A 22,438-nucleotide genomic window follows, 5' to 3' on the forward strand; every position below is an offset into this window, starting at 1 on the left:
GAAAGGTGTCTAAGTAAGGATTTACATACACATTCGATATTACTTGAGCATTTCTTCATCTTACAAAGTTGGCAAAAGATCAGACTGCAGGTGACAGCACAATGCCATGTACTGTCTCTTATAGAGAGGGGGCAGGAACAATCTGGAAGGCCTTGGGAGCTGTGGAAGCCTTCTCATGAAGAACTGGCTGATTTCTCAGGCGGCTCCTCCTCCGCTAGGTGTTGATAGGAGAAGCTGTGTCCACAGCTCTCTGTACGTCAGTTCATTATAAATTTCATTTCAAGGTAAGCAATTTCAGAGAATGCCTTTGTGAAAATATTTCTTGGAACTAGCAATAGAGATCTGGTGTTTGACCACTTATTATGTTTGCATTTCAGCAACAACATTATCCTTATTTATTCTTTTACTGAATTTGTTCAGCGTACGATAAATCTGTCAGTTTTATAGGCCTCGCGTGGAAGATGGCCAATTCTGATAAGAGATAATATGCACATTATCATTTACATCAATTCTGCAGGATTAACCAGATTTAATGGTATGAGGCTATGTTGTGAGCGACAGCTTCCTTAGCTTAGAAGTTACATTGATGAATTCCATGCAAGAAGAGTGCTTTTTATTTTCAATTGTGTTGAGGTTTAACATTTTCCTTTCCTTTCCTGTCAATATGGTAAGGATTTAACTGGCATTGTTCACCCCTCCCAGAATATTGTTTCTTAAAAAAAACTGTTAATCTTGTGCAGAAACTCTAAGGTCTGCTTTATACCAGTTGCTCTCAGAGGGTGGCCGGGAGGCGTGCTGTCCCAGTGAGCAGGACTGTGGTCGTGCTGGAGATGGCAAGAAGGGACAAGTCGGAACTTCTTTTCCAGTCTTGTCCTTCCACAACCCCCAACATCTGGGAGAAACTCTTCTCGGTGACTGTAATTACCATCAGTTACGACCCAAGAGCTTGCTTGTGTCGTTTTCGGTTTTTCTGATTTATGTTGAACAGTTTCAGCATTGAGAGTGAAACGCTCAAGCATTTTAATTTCCTGTGAATGCTGAAAACATGCAGAACTTTGAAGGAACTCTTAGTTTAGGCCTGCTTACAAAATGAAATGTCTAAACCTCAGGGCTGCTCTTCAGTACTTTTTCTCTCCTACCTTTTCGTCGGAGATTATTTCACTTTGATCTACAAAAATGCCTTAAAACTCACCCATCCACATAGTTTCTTTTATTTTAGATGGTTTTTCCAAGTGTACGTGCACACTAGAAGTCATAGGCCTACCTACCTATGTAATCTATTGCTCTATCTGTGCTTTTTATCGGAGTCACTTGAGTGGGGGGAAATTAACTCACCTAAGCCCCAACCACACCTTCTGGTGTGAAATACTAGCATTGCTGGCAGCTGAGCTCACATCGGGCGTGCAGTTCTATTTGCGCGCCTCATTAGTGAGGTTAACTGTTATTTATTTGGTTCATCCACTGAAGAGCAGGACATAAACTCTGCTCCAGGATTACATCCACTCTGGCCCTGTGGCAGGCAAGAGGCAGCGTGGGAGCCGGCCACCGCCTGTCACCACCTTGCTCCCCCTCCTCTCCTCCCTGCTCAACCCTAAATTCACTGCCTTTCCTTTTTATTCCACCTGGGAATCTGTGGGGCTTTTCACCTTGGTTGAGGAGCAGTGATTCCGGGGCCTCCCCAGCCTCATGTTCGTGGCAGGCAGGGTGCGTCCACCTGTCCGTGGCCAGTTACTACAGATCGCCCCCTGTCTTTTTTCTCCTTTTGGTGGTTTAAAGGGTGGTTGGCATCATGTACTGGCCATACACAGCCCAGGACAGTTGCTCAGAAAAGGGACATATGGGGCAGACACAGAAAAATAAGGACACAAGCATGTTCATAAAGCTGAAATGTTTAGGTTTTAAGGGAATGTATTCAAGGTACCATCACATAAGAAAAGGAAAAACTTGGCTCTTCAAAAGGAAACTAATGATGTTTTAAAACTACAGTTACAGTGGTTTGTGAGCCAGCCTTCAGTCGGTACAAGTAAAATATAAACAGTCTGCTAAAATGGCCTTAATATACATAAACCAGAAAACATTCGCTCCTGGCTTCACTCACTGTCTCCTAGTCCCTTGTTGAACACCTCAGTGCCGTCCCCGCATGCAAAGGTACAATTATCCGTGTCTCTATTGGGGGAACTTGAAAGTAGACAATGCTGATGCTAAATCCCAAAGTCTGTGCATACGACTTAAGTACAATGGTCACGTTGTAATTGTCTGTTGAAAAGCTTTCTGATCTTTCTGATAGAACTGTACTTTTTAATATACATCAACAAACTTATCACATATACCTACAATACGGGGCATTTTGTTATATGTTGAGGGTTACATTTGCATGATAAAAATTTACTTGAAATCTTAGGATTTATAGAAGGCTGCTTCCAAGGTAAAAAGTTCCTGGGATTTTTCTGATGGTGGTGGCGGTGGCGGTGTTGGAAGCTTTCTTAGATTGGATGAGTAATGTTTTTTGTCACATGCTCATGAGTGAAACCCTGGGAATTGTGGTTCCAAGAGAAATACAGAAAAAATACAGAGTGTAGGGCATCACCTGGGAAGAGTTTGGTGTCCAGGTTTTTGTTTGGCCTCTGGGCTTCTTTCCTGGGCGTCACAGTCAGAGGAGTGCATACGGCTGTATGACACCCTCACCTTTTACTTGTTTCTCTCCCCCTCACCTGGTTTTCTTCTGGAGAGAACATTCCTCCGTGCTCCTCACACACCAGCTTGGCGGACCAAGGCTCAGTGAGTGCATGATGTGTAGGGGAGGTCTTGCTGCTTCCCCCACCTGACCTGTGACTGCGTGGTTAGAGGAAGATTGGCTTATTTGATGGAAGACCCTTTGCTGTACGTTTCTGTGAAGAGCAGGAGTGGGTCGGCCTGGGTCTCCGTCCCAGTTCTTGCTAATCCGCTCCCCAGCCCTGTGCCGGAGATGCTGCTGATTACCGCATTGTACAGAAGAGGTCATTAAGGCATGAGAGGCGGCTTCGTAAGGTCCCACCAAGAGGTGCAGTTGGACATGGATGCTGGCCATTTGCTTCTCAGCCCTACTGCCGCTCATGGTCCTGTTTTGATGATTAAGTTCTATCTGTAAATTTCTTGGTACAGAGTGAATGCTAAATGAATAGTAACTAAATACAGATTATGCCTATTATCAGCCCAGAATTCTGACGACAGCGCAGGACCTTGGGGCTTGTTACACTGCTGCGGGCAGCAGAAAGCTCAGGCCTTGGCTTTCAGATTCGTCCCCTCCTGTGTGACCTGTTGAATACAATGTGCAATTGGTGCGAACTTCCTCTGCTGCTACAGTGTTTCTTCGTCCTACTTACACGTGACTCCTAAAAAAATTAACTCCGCTGCCCCCTTGGGTCAGAGTTGAGTCCAGGAGTGATTGTAGAGAGCCTGAGCATCCCGGATTACGAGGAGGGGACAGGTGGGCCGTGTGATCGGTAGGTGACAGCGATACAGTGGTCACTCTCAGGTGGTGTTTTCTTAGCCCACCCTCCTCTTTCTCAAATTCTTGACCTTCCACCGACTTGCCCTTCCCTCCAATTTTTCCAACCTGGAAATGAAGAAAAGCCACCACAGAAAGAGAAGGAGGGCGGAGGTGATTTTAGGAGCCTGGGGGACAGAAGGCAGAGGAAATAGCATGGAATTGAGCTCTAGGAAATACTTTTACAGGCTGGATAAAACCTTTTGGGCTGCTGTTTGTTTGTTTGTTTGTTTGTTTGTTTATTGGGGGGAGGGGCAGTTAGCAGTTATTGAACACCTTGAGTAACAACTGTCTATGTCAGGGGTCCTCAAACTACGGTCCGCCGAAAACATTTATCCGGCCCGCCGGGTGTTTTTGCTGCCGCTGTGTGCATAGGAATTTGTTCATAGTTTGTTTTAAACTATAGTCTGGCCCTCCAATGGTCTGAGGGACAGTGACCTGGCCCCCTGTTTAAAAAAGTTTGAGGACCCCTGGTCTATGTCCTCAAAATCTTTCTCAGTCTCTTTGTTAGTTTGTTGAGAACTCAGCCTCTATTGCTGTTGGATTTGCATATTTAAACATTATTTGGATTCTACTAATGATGAACACACTGTTTCTTATTATATGTCCTTATATTTTCTTACTGGAAGGTATTCAGCCAGCAGGAGCCAGTAATTCTCCTCCTCGGTTAGGGTCAGTAATGTTACCTGATTTTTTTAGTATATCTTAAAACCTTGGGTGATAGCAGCAAGAACCCACGGAGGGCTGGGGAGGGAGTCAGGGATGTGACAGGAAGCCGTGGCTGGGAGGTGTGCTCAGGTAGGTGAGCTGCCCTGGGTGGAGCACTGAGGGAGGAGCAGGGAGGTAGGAACCTCCTGTTAGAGGGCCACTGCTTAGGGAGGCCTTGTGCGGGCCTAGGAGAGAGGTGTCATATCTCCCTGGTCGGATTTGGAAACGTCCAGCTTTGTGGCGTGGCACTACCTCTTCCCAGAGCAGTCTGTCATGGGTGAGCTATTGCAGCACGGGCTTCGCATTGGCCAACCCAAAACAGAGACTGGGAGGAGCCCCTTACAACACCTGTAGTTTCCACATGTGCAAGAGCGCGCCTGAAACTGGAGGCTGGTGCAGAAACCAGGGCCAGCAGTTGTGGTTCATGGTACTGATGAAATACGAGGCCTGGTGAAAGGGTATGGGCCCAGTGAGGTAGGCTTGTTTGTTTTTATGAATTGTAACCTTTACGTTTGCTTAACCTTTTAACAAGATTTTTTTTTAAAAAGCAGCCTTTTTGTTAAAAGTTATACTCGAACATCAGTCAAAACCGTTGTCAAATTTCTGATAGGAGTCAAAGTTTTTTCATTATTGGTAAGTTGATCAGACACTTGATCATCAGCTCTTTTCACTTTCCCCCTTGTTTTCTGTTTTAGTTGCTGATATGTGTTCAAGATGAGTGGGATGGGAGAAAACACCTCTGACCCGTCCAGGGCAGAGACAAGAAAGCGCAAGGAATGTCCTGACCAGCTCGGACCCAGGTTAGAGGATTGCCCACAGAAGCCACATGCGGCTTCTTTGATATTGTAGCACTGATTTTACGCCTGATTTGATACTGTGATTGGTTTTTCTCCTTAACTGTTAATCAAATATGTATTATTTAGCTGACATTTTGGAGATGCTAATCAGTTACAGATCTTATTATTTTTTCTAAGAAGAGAAAAGCTACATTCTTCTGATATCCCCTGAGTACTTGACGCTTAAAACCTCTTTATTCCATAATCTTGAGCTTTTCACACTCTTTTCTGTTCGATCACACTGTCATAAAGACAAGAAGATCCCAAACTAAAAGGATTGCAGTTAATTTTATACTGGGTTTTATTCTGTTTTTTTGTTTGTTTTAATGAGCAAGACATGAAATGTTATATCCGCTTGCTTTGATTTTATAACAAAGACTGTGGCTCTGCAGTGAGCACAGCAAAAAGTTTTACAGCAAGTTCCATGTCATATATTATGGGTGGATGTATGAGTTGTTATAGCCTCCATGCAGGATAATTTAGCAGTACCTTTTTAAAGTTATAAATGCATATTCTCATTGAACTAACAGTGTTCCTCTTCTAGGAATTTTCCAACAGTATACTTTTACATGTGCAAAATTATGTATGTTTGAGCTTACTTTGAACAGCGTTGTTTATCATTGCAAAAAAGTTAGGAAAAACCTAAATGCTTGTAGGCTTGTATTTAAACTATTTAAATGTCTATAACCTGGAACACAATACAGGTTATTGTGAAAAAGAATGTGGACATTATTAATGGGATGACATGAAAAAAATCTGTTAAGAATATTTAAATCATGTCATTGACTTTAAAATTTAAATAGAAAGAGCAACTTCTATTAAATGGCCAGTAAAATGATGAGATGGGGAACAGCAGGGAAGAGGACTAGAGATCGTCATTAAGAGCGGAAGAGAAGGAGAAAGAGCAAAGAGCCAGTGTTTTATATTTCCTTCTCTCCTTGTAGTGCCAAGCAAAATAAGCCTGTTAAGTCACCACTGTCCACATCCCAGCTCCTGTGTGTTGCCTCTAGATTCCCTAGTACTTCCTGGCTAACCACAGTCTGTCAGTCAAACTGCCTGCGGTGCTCAGAGCCCTCCTCCAGCAGGCAGTGTGGTAAACTGGCGTGTTCCCGTGGAGGGGCGTTCTCTGTGCAGGTGCCATGGGGGGTGGGGGGAGGGGGTGACTCCAGCCCTCTCCCTGGCACTCTCCCATCTTTGTAGCACAGCTCCCCCTTCACCTATTTGTCATTTACTTATTGTCTTGGGGAGTGAGAGAGGGGAGAGATGGAGGGAGGAAGAGGTGGATATAGGGGTCCAGAAGGGGAACTTGGCTCCTACACAAATTCTAGCCACTCCCTCCCTTTCCCTGCACTTAATCAGCTAGAAGCGAGGAATACACATGAGACTTAAGGAAACCAAATTCAGGTCTTTGCTCTACTGGGTGATCTTGGACAAATGGTATAACCACTGTAAAATGGGGAAATTATATTCTATCTTAGGTTTATTAGTTGGTGAAAATAAATCTAATATTTAGAAGCTAATATATGGAAGTCTACTACAAACTACAGGATTTTATAAACTGCTGTTATATGCAGATAATACCAATTTGTTAAAAATACAGAAAGCGGCTACATTAAACAATTTGCTTTGTTTATATATTGTATTGTTTGAATGTCTTTTAGTGGGCCCTCTACTGTACTCGAGAACAAAAAGGTCCACTGTTATTATCAAAGGGAACTCTTGAATTTGCTGTTTATCAAATTCAAATGAGAAGATCTTGCCAGTTTTTTCCCCTCCCTACCATTAACGTTTTAAAACTTTAGTTGAACTTGGATCGTTTGTTTATATTTTGCATGTCATTCAGCTTAGACAGTTAACTACCCCGGTCAGTTTCGCTTTTGTTTCTAGTGGTACTGTGGTTTTTGCATTATCTAAAAAGCCTGTTTGGTTTGATTACTAACATCTTGAAGAAGTCTGTGAAATCATATAGATTTATTTATCTTAATCTTTTTATGCTTTATCAAAAATCGTTGAAATTTATTTTTATTTTAACTAGGTTAACTTCCCTTTCTTGTATTGACCTTACATAAACTTCAAAATTTTTATAGACATAACTTCCATTTTCTAAAACATAAAGGAATATTTTACTTACTCAGCAATAAATTTCATGGCCAAGCTTGGTGTCAAGCACTAGGTGAGCAAATTGTCTGATCCGTGTCAGTGGAAACAGTAAGCACATTGGACATATGATGACACAAGTAAATATATAATTATAAACTGGGGTAAATTTAATTTTTTTAAAAAACATGCAACATTTAGAGCAAATTCAGGTTTCTCTCCCCCCACCCCCAAAGTACTTTTGTGTTTACATAACTTCTGTTGGCTTTCTTTGTATTAAAACTTGTTTGACATGCTTATCTTTTTCAAAATAGCTCTTCTTCAAATTCATAATAAAAACATGTTTCTTTTTTTTTTTTTTTTTAGCCCCAAGAGGAGCACTGAGAAACGCAATCGTGAACAGGAAAATAAATATATCGAAGAACTTGCAGAGCTGATATTTGCAAATTTTAACGACATAGACAACTTTAACTTCAAACCTGACAAATGTGCAATCTTAAAAGAAACTGTGAAGCAAATCCGTCAGATCAAAGAACAAGGTAAGAGGACCAAATTGATATTTTGGAGAGTTTAGTTGGTTTCTGGTTTTCCATGTGTGAGAAGTCTCTTCAGAGTCCCTTTAATCCATTTCTTCAGCTTAAATTATTGATGAGGAAATGATGTCACAGAGCGAGATGAATGCAAGTATCACTTGCAGTGGGGTATAAATAGGCTTTATGTAAAATTCACCAATTCCCTGAGGTGCGGCCGGGTGATGTCACTTTTTGTCTGGTAAACTCCGTGAGGTGCCCACAGCCTCTGCCCATCTTGGACTTCCGGAGCTTGCATGGCAAGCGACTGTCATAATCTGCAAGAGAGGAGCCAAGCGAAGATGGAGACCAGAAGTAAGGGAGTGAGCCTCCTGTTCCAGCTCGTCAGCATATTTGATGAAGTCTGAGCTCCGACCGGCCGCCCCACTAGATTAGAATTTCATATCCTGAGTGACAAGCGATTTGAAAGGCTCATGCCTCTACACGGAATTCTTTTGTGAAGTTGAAACACAGAACATGACAGCTTTCTTCCTGGGGTTTTCTTTTTTTCTGAGATCATTTTCTGCCTCTCTTCTTTGATATTTTTGCCTACAGAAAAACTTTAAGAAAATAATATTTGAAAAAACACATTAGACTTTGTGGTGCCAAGAAAATATCTGTATTAGGCAAGTATGAACAGTGCCTCGGTGCTCAGGGCCAATATATGCTCTTGAAGTATTCACACGCTGCTTCCCTTCAGGGCGAGGGAGATGAGTATCTCCTGTAATCTGTTTTTGAATGCATCCTCTTAGAGTATCTACCTTTTATGTAATATTCAAAAGAGGCAGATTTTAGAACAGTGATGTCTTTGTCTGTATAGGTATATGAGCCTGAAACCGCCTGATCCGATCTATTATAAAATCCCAGCTACCTACTCGCATATTATCATCAGAGCCTTTTCCATTTTCATGCATGTACTATTAAGCTAAATTTTATATAAAGCAATTTTACAAATGTAATTCTGTCTTCTAAGAACTTCTAAGGAATATACATGTAGCATACACAATGCAGTTTCTAATACCAGCCCACCCCGAAAATCAGTCTTTATTTCCTGGCTTTTCTGTCAAGATTATATCATAACATTCACCATTCAAGGCGTTTCCACTCTCAATGCCTGTCTCAGTCTCCCTTCATCTCTCTCCTTTTCCCCATGACACTCACTAGTTACCAAAAACTCAGTTAATCTCCAGTGTGTATCTTCATTCTTTGGTATCAGCAAACGGATAAAATAATATTCCTAAAGCTCTTAGGAGAAAAAATTGCTTAAGGTTTCACAGTGTTGTGCAGTTGCCATATTTCTGGTTGCTGATACCATTGCAGTGGAGAAATCACTAAGTTTCTTGTTTCAGATTTCTAAATTTTGAATAATTCAATTTTGTGAACATTGCATGGTAGGCAGTACTTTACACTTAAAACAGTTACATATATATATTTTTTTCTATCAAGGTCTTGCACAAGGTTTTAAAGTTTTGCAAAACCTTGGTAATTCCCCCTTCAAACCATCAAACACGTTCGGATGTGTCACGCTGGGCCTGTGCCATACTTTCACTGTGGGTTTAATCATGGGCTGCACACCACAACCACCCAAGAAGCAGCAACAATAAACACCCTGTCACGTCTTATTCTTCTAATAATGTTCCTATTAATTTGAAAGCTAATGTGTTTTGAAAGGGGAAACAGAACTTAAAAACCAAATGAAAAGAACAAATACACTTTCAAGTTTTCAGCTAGTCTAGTACTGTAAGAAGATTTCTTGTTTAGTAAACTGTCTTTAAAAAGAGCAGGACTTGAGAAGCAAATAGGACAGAAGCTGCGTTGTGCCCTGGTTCTGCCCCTGACAAGCTGTTTGAACCAGGGCAAAGTATTTCCTCTCTCTGAGACTCAGTTTCCTCCGTCAGAATTTAGCAAGCACAACATCGAGCTTGCACAGTTGTTGAAAAATTTATGAGCTAAGTGAACACACTCAGCAAGTGCCTGTCGCAGTCGATGGTTATTAGGTGTTCAGTAAGTAGCGTTCCCAGAGGTGGCATTTTCGTCACTTATACTAAGATCTTCAGACAGTTAGTGCTTCCTTCAGATGGAACGGGGGTGGTTATGGACATCCTCCCCTCCAGGGACATCTGAAGCAGTGAGGTTCTTGGTGTCTGTGCTTGCCCCTCACCCGCTCCAGCTCTGCATGGGCCAGTGTGCTTCTCTCAGCACCTGCCAGCCACTAGGGCTCAAGAGCAACACAGAAGTGTGACCTGAGCCCTTCTGTCTCACTCCGTATGCCCGCCCACCCAGCCGATCCCCGTTACTCAGTATAAATAAATCTAACCATCATCTTGACAACATTGTCCAAGCTTAATTTGTATTTTAGCCACATGCATCAGCCTGAATGGAATCATTACTGTCCTAGAGAAGTTAAGCTGGATTACATGAGATGTTGCACCAAAGAATACTTCATCGGGAATGCCAGGCTCATCCTTAGGGAACCTTCCAGTGTCCAAGGCGCAGGCAGGTCAGCCAGCATGACGAGCTCTTGCACTCAAGTCTACTCTGTCATCAGCTGCTCCTCAAGTTTCCGTCGCTTCATAAATAAAGGGAGAGAAGAAGGGATGTTTTTAACAGCCTAACGGATGGGAACTTGGAAGGGAACTACCAGCTCTTCACATAAAGGAGCATCCTCTTGTATGAAGTGGTAGGGAGACTCGTGTTTGTAGCCACCAGCCCTCGGAGAGCGTTCACACCGGGTGGGCCTTGTTAGGAGCAGGGCAGGTCCAGAGTCTGCGCTTGAACCATCCAGCAGCTTTTTGATACTGAAGGATGATGTTTCCTCCTGTTTGGTACGATGCTGATTAGTGTTTAAAACTTCAGGCTTCTATACCTTACAAACAGCAGTCATAAATGGTGAAAAAACCGAATTCCTCATTGGAGGGCTAATATTGCTTCTGTTTCACAGAATAATAAGTAGTACAAAAAATACAATAGTCTATTTTGGATTACAATGTCCAATTTCACACTTTTAATCAGAAAAGTTAAATAGGCAAATTCCTATGCTCTTAAAAAATAAAATTGACTCAAACTACCTAATTAAAAACTGGTCAGAGCACCTGAATAGACACTTCTTCAAAGACATACAGATGGCCAATAGAAATATGAAAAGATGCTCAATGTCAATAATCATCAGGGAAATGTAAATCATAACCACAAATATCACCTCACACCTGTCAGAATGGCTATTATTAAAAAGACAAAAAGAATAAGTGTTGGGGAAGAAGTGGAGAAAAGATGACCCTTGTGCACTGTTGGTGGGATGGTAAATGCATGCAGCCACTATGGAAAGCAGTATGGATATTCCTCAAAAAAATTAAAAATTAAACTACCACATGGCCCAGCAGTCCCACTTCCATGTATTTATCTGAAGAAATGACTTGTTGGACTAAGCAACCTAAAAGGTCACTCTCATTTCTCATTCTGATTTTTCTAATGATACAGTTTTGATTGTAGTGCCAGTATGAGAACATTGGGATTGTAGATTACTTTGTACATTTGAATTGCCCCTAATATTGAGGATAGCATCAAAAAATAAAGAAGTATTTTAAAGAGGGTGAGGGTCAGTGATTTAGTGGAGTCAACTCGCATCAACCAATGAGAGCCAATTGCTACATTTCAAGAATTTTTATAAGCCAATTGATAAACAACCATTATTAAAAATCATATAGACTTAAATTAAATTATATTACAAAACAAGCATAAGAAAAACGAAAGCTCATCATTTCCTAATTATGCTACTTCATTTTACCCTTATCTATGCTGTAGAGGCTCTTTGTGTCATATCTATTTACATGAGAGAAATACTATGTAGTGGTGGCTACTACACACCTCTTCCGAAGTCTGCATTCAATACCGAGTATTCCCACCATGGAAATCTAAAAAACAGTAAACTCTACAAATCAAGGCTTGACTTACTGTTTTGTTGACTGTCATTCTAAACATAAGAAAGTAGTGGAGAAAGTATTAATAATTAATACTTTCAAATGGATTGTAATACTGTACAATCCACTATATCTTCCCAACCTGTTGTACTGGTAGAACAAGCAAGAGGGAACCGTCACTGTTCTTGTGTACTTTAGGTTAATTTTCAGGCTATAGTGGATTGTACAGTAAGAAATCATCTATCAGGGTCTCTAGGCTCTGGTAGAACATTACGTAGCCAATACATACACACACAAAAATTATGACCAATGCAGCAAAAAAGTCACTCACAAGTTGAGAAACAATTGCATTTCTACATATAATATCCTCACCATATATCTTTATTATTTCACTTTTGTCTTATTCATTAACTTATATGAAAAGGTCAAATCACCTGTCCCCTCTCCAGCTCTCTGGTGGACCTTGTCGGCTCTTGCTTGTCCCTGTTACCTGAGTGACATGTTCAAGAATTTTTCTTTAAGGAGAACTAAAGAGGGCAAAAGTCATGGCAATTTTTATTTCACTCTTATTTACTTGAACACAGGAATGAATTTGGCTCTATCTTACTATTGGAGATCTGAAGCTATTATCTGTTTTCTTAAAAATAAATCAAACTTTCTTTCCTTGTTTGACAATATAACCTGTGGTCGGCATTCTGCTCTTGACATTGCAATTTTGAATGAAGATAAAATGTTTTTTCGCTGATCTGCATATAAATCACTTTCCTATTCTTATGTGGCTCAATGGCTCATGTTATTAATGAAATTCGTGAGCAGGGGTGGAATTCCTGCTCTTATTTTCTCCTCAGACCCCTTATTATTTTTTCTTAAGCATATGAAAACGTTATTTTTGTTAGTTTAAGAGCTTTCAGATGAAGAGGTTTTGAATAATTTAATGTACCCTAATGCTTCATGATTTTAACAATTTATGACATGAGCTCTAATTTCAACAACTTACACTGCCTTCCACACTCTAGAAAGGAGGCATCCCGTTTTGCCTTGATTGCCTTGTATTATTATAAAAAGAAATTAATTCTGACACCCCACTCCCTGTATTGATTTTACTCAAGAGCAAACATTCAGTAATAAATTTTATTGAGTAAATACTATATGCAAGACATTGTTATTCACTGAGGGGGAATCTGACAATCAGTAGTACATGGGCTTTTTGTTTTGTTTTGTTTTGTTTTTACTTTTTTTGGACCTTTCATTCATTTGAGAGGAAATCGACTTGTAAACAACCAACCAGCTGTGGAACTGAAAGGGACAGTGGGAATAAGTGTGATTACAGAAGCAGGCCTTATTGTAAGTGAGGTTTTAATAGGTGAAAGAGTGGCCAATGGGGCTGGGCCGGGATGCGGCTGGGCCGGGAAGCAGTGGATGAGGGGGTGGGGAGGCTTGTCAGGCAGGGAGCAGAGGAACCAGAGCCAAGGCACAAGACCCTGGAGGGAACACCATGTAGTGAAGTGTCCAGTTGGATTTGAGGTTGAAAAGGACTAGAATTTGGCGAAGGTGCCATAAAATCGGACTCCTCACCGTCTTTGACCGAGTTGGTTTGAAGTCATCTACCAGGGCCCCTAGGCTCTGGAGATGCCCAGCCCTAGGCATGGGACTTGTGTGTACAGAGCACAAATGCCACTGTTTGACATTTCGCTGTTGGAGTCATTCTCTTTTTGGTTTAGGCTTAAAGTACATTTTTCTTAGTTTTTTGTGGTTTTGTCTTTTCATTTGTTTGGTTTTGTTTTCTGTTTCTTTTTTTAAGCAAATGGGTAAGAACCTATCTTCCCAACCTGTTGTACTGGTAGAACAAGCAAGAGGGAACCGTCACTGTTCTTGTGTACTTTAGGTTAATTTTCAGGCTATAGTGGATTGTACAGTAAGAAATCATTATATATGCAACTATTTTATTTATTTTTTAATCCTCACCCGAGGACATGCTTAGAGAGGGGAAGGGAGAGAGAGGAACATGGATCAGTTGCCTTCCGTACATGCCCCGACCAGGAGCCCACAACCCAGGTATGTGTCCTGCCAGCTGAGCCACTCCAGCCAGGCTGGATTTTTGGTGGTTTTCTTAATTTTGGTAAAAGACACTTAAAATAAATTTATCCTCGTAACAATTTTTAAGTCTGCATTATCTTATTTATATGCATGCTGTTGAACAACAGTTCTCTAGAGCTTTTTCATTTTGCGTGCTAGAAACTCCATTCCCATTGAACAACTCACTGTTTCTCCTGGCCATCACCTTCTACTTTCTGTTTCCATCACTTTGATTACTGTAGATACCTCATGTAAGTGGAACCATGCAGTATTTGTCTCTTTGGCATTGGCTTATTTAACTTAGCATAATGTCCTCACGTTTCATTTACATTGTAGCGTATGACAGGATTTTCTTTTAAAGGCTGTATGTACATATCACATTACCATATTTATCCATTCATTCATCAGTGGACATTAAGGTTGTTTCTACATCTTGACTATTGTGAAAAATGCTGCAGTGAGTGTGGGTATAGAAATATCTCTGTGAATTTTGTCTTCAGTACTTTTGGATTAACACCCACTTCTATTTTTAATTTTTTCTACTGTGTATGCACCACTTTTACAGTTCCACCAACCGTGCACAAGGGAGCCTGTTTCTCCGCATCCTCACCAACACTTGTTACTGTCTGGTGTTTTGATAGTGGCCATCCTGATGAGGTGATATCTCATTACGGTTCTGATTTACATTTCCCTGATGATTAATTAATTATATAGAGCAACTTTTTCAAGGAGATAGCTTGAAAAGAATAAGTATCTAATACCATATAGCAGTATTGAATTCCTTCTATAGTAAATATCTTAGTATCAGATATTGTTTGATAGTTTAGGGCACCAAACATGACCCTAAGCTAAGAGTGTGGGGAGGAGGTAGTGAGGAGCAAGAAGATCCCTTGAGGCAAATCTGAAATCAGTAAGAAAAATGAGAGAAAACCACAATGGCATTAAGATATTTGGCCTCATTTCAGCTGTTTCTCATGCTCCCCTAAAGAACGTCTCTTTCCCTCACGCCGTTTGCTGCATCAGAGGTCTGTATGCAGGCTGTAGGGAAGGAAGAAGTGTAAGTCATGCTTGGTTATCTCTTTGCCTATCGTTTGTGGGGGGCAAATAGAGGCACTCACGTACGTTGTTTACCAATTCTTTCCTCCTCTTATTACTGTGTTGTTCATGCTGAAATATTTTAGTTCATTTCTACTTAGAAAATGATCACCTCTCCTAAATACTGAGTCATTTATCTCTGATAATAAGTGTAAGGGTCCAGTTTTTTAAATCATCTCATCTTTTCTGTCACCCCTGATGTTTTTAAAGTAATAATTCCAGGAAAGCAGTGATCATGGTGTTTTTCATCTCAGCTTTGTTGTTAAGAAATGGGGACCTCTTAACAGCTTGTGTTTTGCCATGAGTGCAAAGTCTAGTAAAACTTGGCCTTCTGCCTTATTATAATTGTTAGTTCAGCTTTTACTCCAGACGGGCTCTTACCAGCATATCAGCTATTGAATCCTGTTTTGTTTTCTAAGAATGTGATAGTGAAGAATAATTCATAAAATACAAGAATTGCACTTCTGCTTATAATATTTCTCGATTAAAGACTCTGGATACCAATTAACCTTACCCTGAGAATTGATTTTAATTTGACCTTTTTTCTTGTGGTAAAATATGCATAGCATTCATTGCTGTTCATCTCTATATCTTTTTCATCATTCCGAATAAAAACTCCTGATCTATTAAGTAATAATTATTCACCTCTCCTCCCCTCAACCCCTGGTAACCACTATTCTGTGGATTTGACTATTCTAGTTATCTAGAATAGTGGAATGGTATAGTACAATGATGGCGAACCTTTTGAGCTCAGCGTGTCAGCATTTTGAAAAACCCTAACTTAACTCTGGTGCCGTGTCACATATAGAAATTTTTTGATATTTTCAACCATAGTAAAACAAAGACTTATATTTTTGATATTTATTTTATATATTTAAATGCCATTTAACAAAGAAAAATCAACCAAAAAAATGAGTTCATGTGTCACCTCTGACACGCGTGTCATAGGTTCGCCATCACTGGTATAGTATTTACTTTCTATGAGTGGCTTATTTCACTTACTATAATGTCCTCAAGATTCACCCATGTGGTAATATATATCTGCATTTCCATCCTTTCTAAGGCTGAATAGTATTCTATTGCATGTATATGCCATATTTTGTTTTATCTATTTATCCATCAGTGGGCACTTGGATTGTTTCCACCTTATAGCTATTGTGAATAATGCTGTTATACACCATGATTATTTGTGAACAAATATCTGTTCAAGTCCCTGCTTTCATTTTTGGGGGGATCTGTACCCAGAAGTGGTATTACTAGATCATGTGTTAGTTCTGTTTTTAATTTTTTGAGGAATCATCCTATCTAATAATAGACAAGCATGGTAATTAACCATAGCTCTGACACACTTCCCATTGGCTAATCAGGGCGATATGCAAATTAACTGCCAACCAAGATGGCGGCTGGCAGCCAGGCAGCTGAAGCGAACAGGAGGCTTGCTTGCTCCAGTGATAGAGGAAGCCAAGGTTCCCCGCCTGCCTCTGCCGGCCTCTGAGCTGCACTCTAAGAAACAATGTTGCAATTATAGAAGCTAAACAAACCCAGAAACCTGCTTTCAGCCAGCCAGCCTCGGAGCTGGAGCTGCAACAGTGTTTCAATTATAGAAGCCAAACAAACCCAGATACCTGCTTTCAGCAGCCGAGGTCTCAGAGCTGGAGCCGAGCCTCAGAGCTAAAGCCAGCTCTCAGTTCCAGTGACAGCCATAGAAGGTAAATAAATCCCAGAATAAAAAAAAAAGAAACAAAGGAGAGGTTGGGAGCTTCAGTCGCCCGCCAGCCTAAAAACGGCCCTCAGCCCCTCACCCAGACTGGCCAGGCACCCCAGTGGGGACCCCCACCCTGAAGGGGGTGTGACCAGCTGCAAACAGCCATCATCCCCTCATCCAGGCTGGCCAGGCACCCCAGCAGGACCCCCACCCTGATCCGGGACACCCTTCAGGGCAAACCAGCCGGCCCCCACCCGTGCACCAGGCCTCTATCCTATATAGTAAAAGGGTAATATGCAAACTGACCCTAACAGCAGAAGGACTGGGAATGACTGGTCACTATGACACACACTGACCACCAGGGGGCAGACGCTCAATGCAGGAGCTGCCCTCTGGTGGTCAGGGCGCTCTCACATGGGAGGAGCTCTGCTCAGCCACAAGCCAGGCTGATGGCTGCCAGTACAGCAGTGGTGGTGGGAGCCTCTCCTGCCTCCTCAGCAGCGCTAAGGATGTCCGACTGCAGTTTAGGCCTGCTCCCCGCTGTCAAGTGGACATCCCCCGAGGGCTGCCGGGCTGCCAGAGGGATGTCTGACTGCCATCTTAGGCCCAATCCCCTGGGGAGCGGGCCTAAGCCAGCAGGTGGTCATCTCCCGAGGGGTCCCAGACTGCGAGAGGGCACAGGCTGGGCTGAGGGACCCCCCTCCCCCCTGAGTGCATAAATTTTTGTACACTGGGCCTCTAGTCTATATATAAAACCCTAATATGCAAATAGACCAAATGGCAGAACAACGGAACAACCGGTCACTATGACGTGCGCTGACCACCAGGGCACGCGCACGGAACATGGTGTGCATCAGCAGCAGGCAGCAGAGCGTGGAACATGGCAAGTGTCAGCCACGGTGGGATAGTGGAGTAGGTGAGCAGGGGCTCCAGACCAAGGCGGGACCCACCAGTCGCTGTCATTGGGGAGAGCCTCTGGTGGTCACTGAAAATTCTTTGCTGCTGTGCGCTGCAGTCCTGCCCGGCACTCGCACCTGTTGCCAGCGCCCAGCACTGGCCCTGATCACTCGGCGCTGTCATCAGGCACGAGCAGTGGCTGCCGGCCCTGATCTCTCCTCAGGGCTTCTCCATCTCCCCCTACTCCTGAGGGGCGATCGGGGCAGCAACTGCTACTCACTCCTGCTGCTGGCGCCGGCCCCAATCACTCCACACTGTCAGCGGGTGCAAGCGGGGTGGGCGCAGTCAGTGCCTGGGAGCAGTGCCCGTTGACAGTGCCGAGTGATCAGGGCCAGTGGTGGCGGGAGTAGGTCTGCCAGCAGAGAGGGGACCGGGGGGCCGCGGCGGGAGGGGCCATGTGGGGGCGTGGAGGATGGGCCAAGACCTACCCCGGTGCCCACTGTAGCCTCGCGGCCCGCAGTTCCTTTCAAGGTGCACGAATTTGTGCACTGGTCCCCTAGTTATACTATGAAAATGCAAAAATATTTAAATAATATTTTTTATATTAAGAATCAGGATTCCTTGTATCCAAGGCTATGTGTTGGGGTTTGTTTTTGTTTGTTTTTTAGCAATACTAAAAGAATGTCATAAATATATGCAGATACCTTGTTTTCAGCTACCTTCTCCATTCTTTGCTCCGTCCCTGCATTGCCTCTGATCACCAGACTCCTTCAGGGTCAATACTGTTGTCTCTTTCTTAGATAAGGAAATTGATATGCAGAAACAATAATAAGGCTCAAGCTAGTCAGTGACAAACTAGAATTCCAACCCCAGTATGCTGGTGGTTTGAAGCTGGGATCTTTACCTGTGTCCATCTTTACCTGCCCCTGAGGGTGGTGGTCGTGTCTTCAACCCAGCCTTTGTTTATCATGAGAGAAAATGTTGATCTACAGAGAAATTCCAAAAACAACACACTCAAAACCAAAATAAAGATTTATATTAGTTACCGGGGTGTCAGTCGGAGTAGTTTTAACATGTGTTATTCACAGAAGAGATTTTGATGGTTTAAATATCTTCCATCTTATGGAAACTGCAGTCAAGGGCTATGAAGCAAATAGCTGCCCCTCGCCCAGATTCCCTCGTGTTCTCCACACCCATGCATTCTAACAGGGCTGCTGTAGTTACTGGTGCATCTCTCCCAGTATTGTCCTCCTTACTGTCTTTTTCTAGTTAGCTCGGTGTAAATGATGAAAGGAAGAGAGGCTAGGGGTCATTGAGCAGTGGAAAAAGTTCCTCCTAGACATGAAAACCTCTGAGCCTGTTGCTCTGATTCAGAGCCCTCACATTTCCCACGAGTCAGAGGAGGGACAGAGGGAAACAGAGGACATGAGTTGTGCATTGGCGTTGCGTGCCCTCAGAGGCTGGTTGTCATGAAGCTGCTGCAACTCCGACTGCACCGGCTCCTACGAGGGCTGGGGATGACCGCGTGCCGCGCGTGGAGTGCTCACGTTTACCCGTATCATCTCATGTCATCCATGCGGCGCCCCTGCAGGGCACGTGTAGTTAGCTATTAACTCCATGTTGCACAGGGAACCTCGGGTTTAAGTGACTCGTTCAGAGTCTCACAGCTAGGAGGTGGTGGAACTCGAGAATTCAAATCCAGATCTCCACCTGGCTTCAAAGCCAGTGTTACTCTTGCTTTTGCCTGCCCTTTGGAAGGAGTTGTCGTGAGTAAATGGGTTAAGCCCGTGGACAAGCCCGATGTAAGATATATTGAGGCACTGTGGTTTGGTGACTGGGAAGAATGTTTTTTGCAAATCCCTATGTCAGAGGATAATGTACACTTTCAAGACAGCTCAGCTTTTCCTGTCAGGAAAGAAAAATGATAAAAGATCCCAAGAAAATAGAAAGGTGCTGTTTGGGCCAAAAAGAATTCTTGGTATTTAGCCAGAAAACTGGCTAACAATCTGGTTTGAGAACAGTCATTTTGTAACCTCGTGTAAGCAGATGAGTTTTCTGTGAGAGTGAATGTGCTGTCGTTTTACGTGTCCATCATGCGGGCACACTGTACCCTCCAGATAAACAGCAGTCCTGGCCTGGTGAAGGTGTTCTCTCCGATTTCAGGAAATGTATTGGGAGCAAAGCAGACTTTACCAATAGTTGCTGTGAGTACCCCAGTGTTCTTAATGAAGGACCAGAGGTCAAGGACACGAGTGGCATCCAAGGGCCGTGGTTCACACAGTACTGAGCTCTGCACCACCTGTGCAGTGTGTTCTAGACTGTGTTCTGAAAGGGAAGTGTGCAAATTGCAAATGTGCATCTGGAAAATGGATGTATTAGATTGCATGCATTTAAACTTTTAGATATCCAGGGCTGTTGGAAAGGGTACTTTTGCATTATGTTTCTCATTTCTATAATTTTGAACCAAAGAAAGGACCAATTCAATACAATCATACAGAAAAAATACCCAGCGGAGAAAATTTTTTCGTTAAAATGGACTTAGATTCTGATTGTGCAGTGTTAGAGCCTTGACCACCTGTAATAGATGAATCCTTTCGGCCTGCCAATTTTGGAAATACATTTTTTTGTCTTATGGAAGACAACTAAAGTGAAAGAAATAATGTGAGTACTCCCTCACGGTCAGTCCTGAGGTCCTTTTCACGCCCATCAACGCCAAATGGTGGACATTATGGAATTCCTGGGCCATTTGGGGAGCAGTATCGTCTCAGTACAGTGGTGACTTCTTACTAGAGCCTGTCCATATTAGGCGGGCATCTGCATACCCCTATTCTGTAAGGTTCCAAGTGTTATGTGTTACCTTATTATAGATGATAGAGGGGGAAAGGAAAGGAAAAAAGGCAAGCCCTATTGGAATTGACATAATTATCCATTACCACCCCTAAATTAAGTTCACCTTCTTAAAAGCTTTTTAAATTTGATACTAGTAGACCATCTTCAATTTGTAGATCCTTTATGTCAGATTAGAAAAAATTACATACAGTGCATTTTATTTGGAATGTTGCTAGAGAACTAAAATTGTCAGAGGTGAAAGAATTAAATCACTTTTTCCTCTTTGATTAGATGGATAGATGTCTCTGTGATTGAATTAAGTGCTTTCTTAAGAAGAAACACAAAGAATCTGTAGCTGTAAAAACCATTTCCCCCCTTGAGATTTATTTGTAAGTTAACTGTTTGGAATGGAGGATATTTTCCATCAAAACAATGCCATTTTGATGATTAGATTCCTGGACCAGTTCCATAAAGCCTATTGTAACCAATAATGCTCTAACTAAAATAGTTCTTAATATGTGAGGTTTATACAGCTGTGTTTCAAAAACAGAGAGATGGTGTAGTGATAAATAAGATACAGATTCTTACAGAACCATTGCTACATATATCGTGTCCTTTTCTTTCTGTTCTGTCAGTTTAAGTGTAGGTAATTCCTGTGGGGCTCCATGGACATTATTGATAGTAAAAGGAGCCTCTTACCCCTAAAGGTGGGAACCACTGCACGAGTTGCTTACAGGTGAAGGTGCTGTAGAAGCTCCATCAGCACATCCATCTATTTCCCGTCAGAGAGTCCTCCCGCGTGGTTTCCTCCCGGAGGCAGGCCTGTGGGGGAGGCAGGCCTGTGGGGGCCAGGAAGTTCAGACCTGGTGCACGAGAAGCAGGTGTTACTCAGTGAACCGCAGGCTCCGGGCTGCGGTCCTCTTTCCTTTGCCTCACAGCTCACCCGTAGCCCCTTCCACTGTCTTCTAGCCCAAGCATGTCGTCTGCTGACTGAGAGTTTGACATGCTGGCCTAGCCACTCCCTTATTTCCACTGGGATTTTTCTTCTCTCCTGGTCCACTGCAGCACAGAATTCAGCTTTTTAAGTGCAGTTCTTGTCTCTGAAGCAAACATTTAATTCTGGAATTGTTTTGCTAGTGAAACAGATAATGTAAAAAGGAAAAGTCACAAACTTTCAGGAAGTCTTTAAAACTCCTGATAAATTCGGTTCCAGATATTCTTTCACATATAAATGAAGCCCTAGTTCACTCTTTGTTGATATTCCCAAGTTTATCTTCAGTCTTTAGAAACCCCTAACTTTATCTCTTGATCCCACGGGAGGTGCTTGTGGTCTCCCTCACTTCTATCCATATCCCCATATATCTGTCTGTCTGTCTTCTTTCCACTCTCTCTCTTCTTTTCTCGATTTTCTTAGATTCTATTGAAAGAGACAAAGATCCACGTTGGCTGGTGTGGCTGTTAGAGCATTGGACCTTGCACCAAAGGGTTGGAGGTTCGATCCATGGCCCCAGTCGTGGTGGTTAGGTTGTGAGCGGGAGGCAGCCAGTTGATCTCTCTCTCTCCCCCTCCCTCCCTCCCTCTCTCCTTCTCCATCTTCCTCCCTCTCCCTCTCTCTAAAAATCAATGGAAAAAAATATCCTCGGGTGAGGATTAACAAAAAGAAAGGGACAAAGGCCAGATAGATAGATAGTATGGCTCATCTATATTTTGGAGGAAATATTCTAACGGAGGTGAGGCCATCTGTGCAGTTGGAGAGATTGGTAGGAATCACCTCTGTTTCTCTTGACTGGCCTAGTTCAGTACCGAGGTGCACATCCACGCCTGACTGACCAGGTGGACATTGAGTTTTCAGTCCCTACTCCATGGCTTTAAAGCAATAGCAATTTTCTCTTTGATGTCCATCTTCTCAGTCCACTAGTTACAGTACTCAGAATTGTAAGAGTGTACTCACTGCCCATCCTTTGCCTATAGGACACAATAAAGCTATTTTCACATGTTTGAAAATTATGAACAGTTTATTCTTTTTTCCAAATTGACCCTCAGGGTAAGAGGGTGGAAGGTGGTCATCAGGAACCTGAAGGATTATGGATCCAATGTCAGGATTTGTAAAGACCTGCAATATTAAATATTCTTGTGCACACTAATAGCTACTGTGTTTCTCAATCAGTTTTTTCCTGTTAGGT

General features: G+C 42.5%; 1 protein-coding gene across 8 annotated transcripts in view; it reads left to right on the forward strand.

The window, feature by feature from the left end:
- The window catches only part of NCOA2 (nuclear receptor coactivator 2), a 257,444-nt gene that overhangs the window by 166,497 nt on the left and 68,509 nt on the right, over positions 1–22,438 (forward strand). For all 8 annotated transcript variants that reach the window (XM_023751985.1, XM_023751990.1, XM_006086380.3 and 5 more), the window contains 2 exons: positions 4,930–5,034; positions 7,534–7,706. In XM_023751985.1, the coding sequence (XP_023607753.1) occupies positions 4,949–5,034; positions 7,534–7,706 (259 nt within the window). In that variant the 5' untranslated portion in view covers positions 4,930–4,948. The remainder of the gene's footprint in view (positions 1–4,929; positions 5,035–7,533; positions 7,707–22,438) is intronic.

The sequence above is a fragment of the Myotis lucifugus genome, unplaced genomic scaffold, assembly GCF_000147115.1.
Source record: "Myotis lucifugus unplaced genomic scaffold, Myoluc2.0 scaffold_27, whole genome shotgun sequence".
NCBI classification, from domain to species: domain Eukaryota; kingdom Metazoa; phylum Chordata; class Mammalia; order Chiroptera; family Vespertilionidae; genus Myotis; species Myotis lucifugus.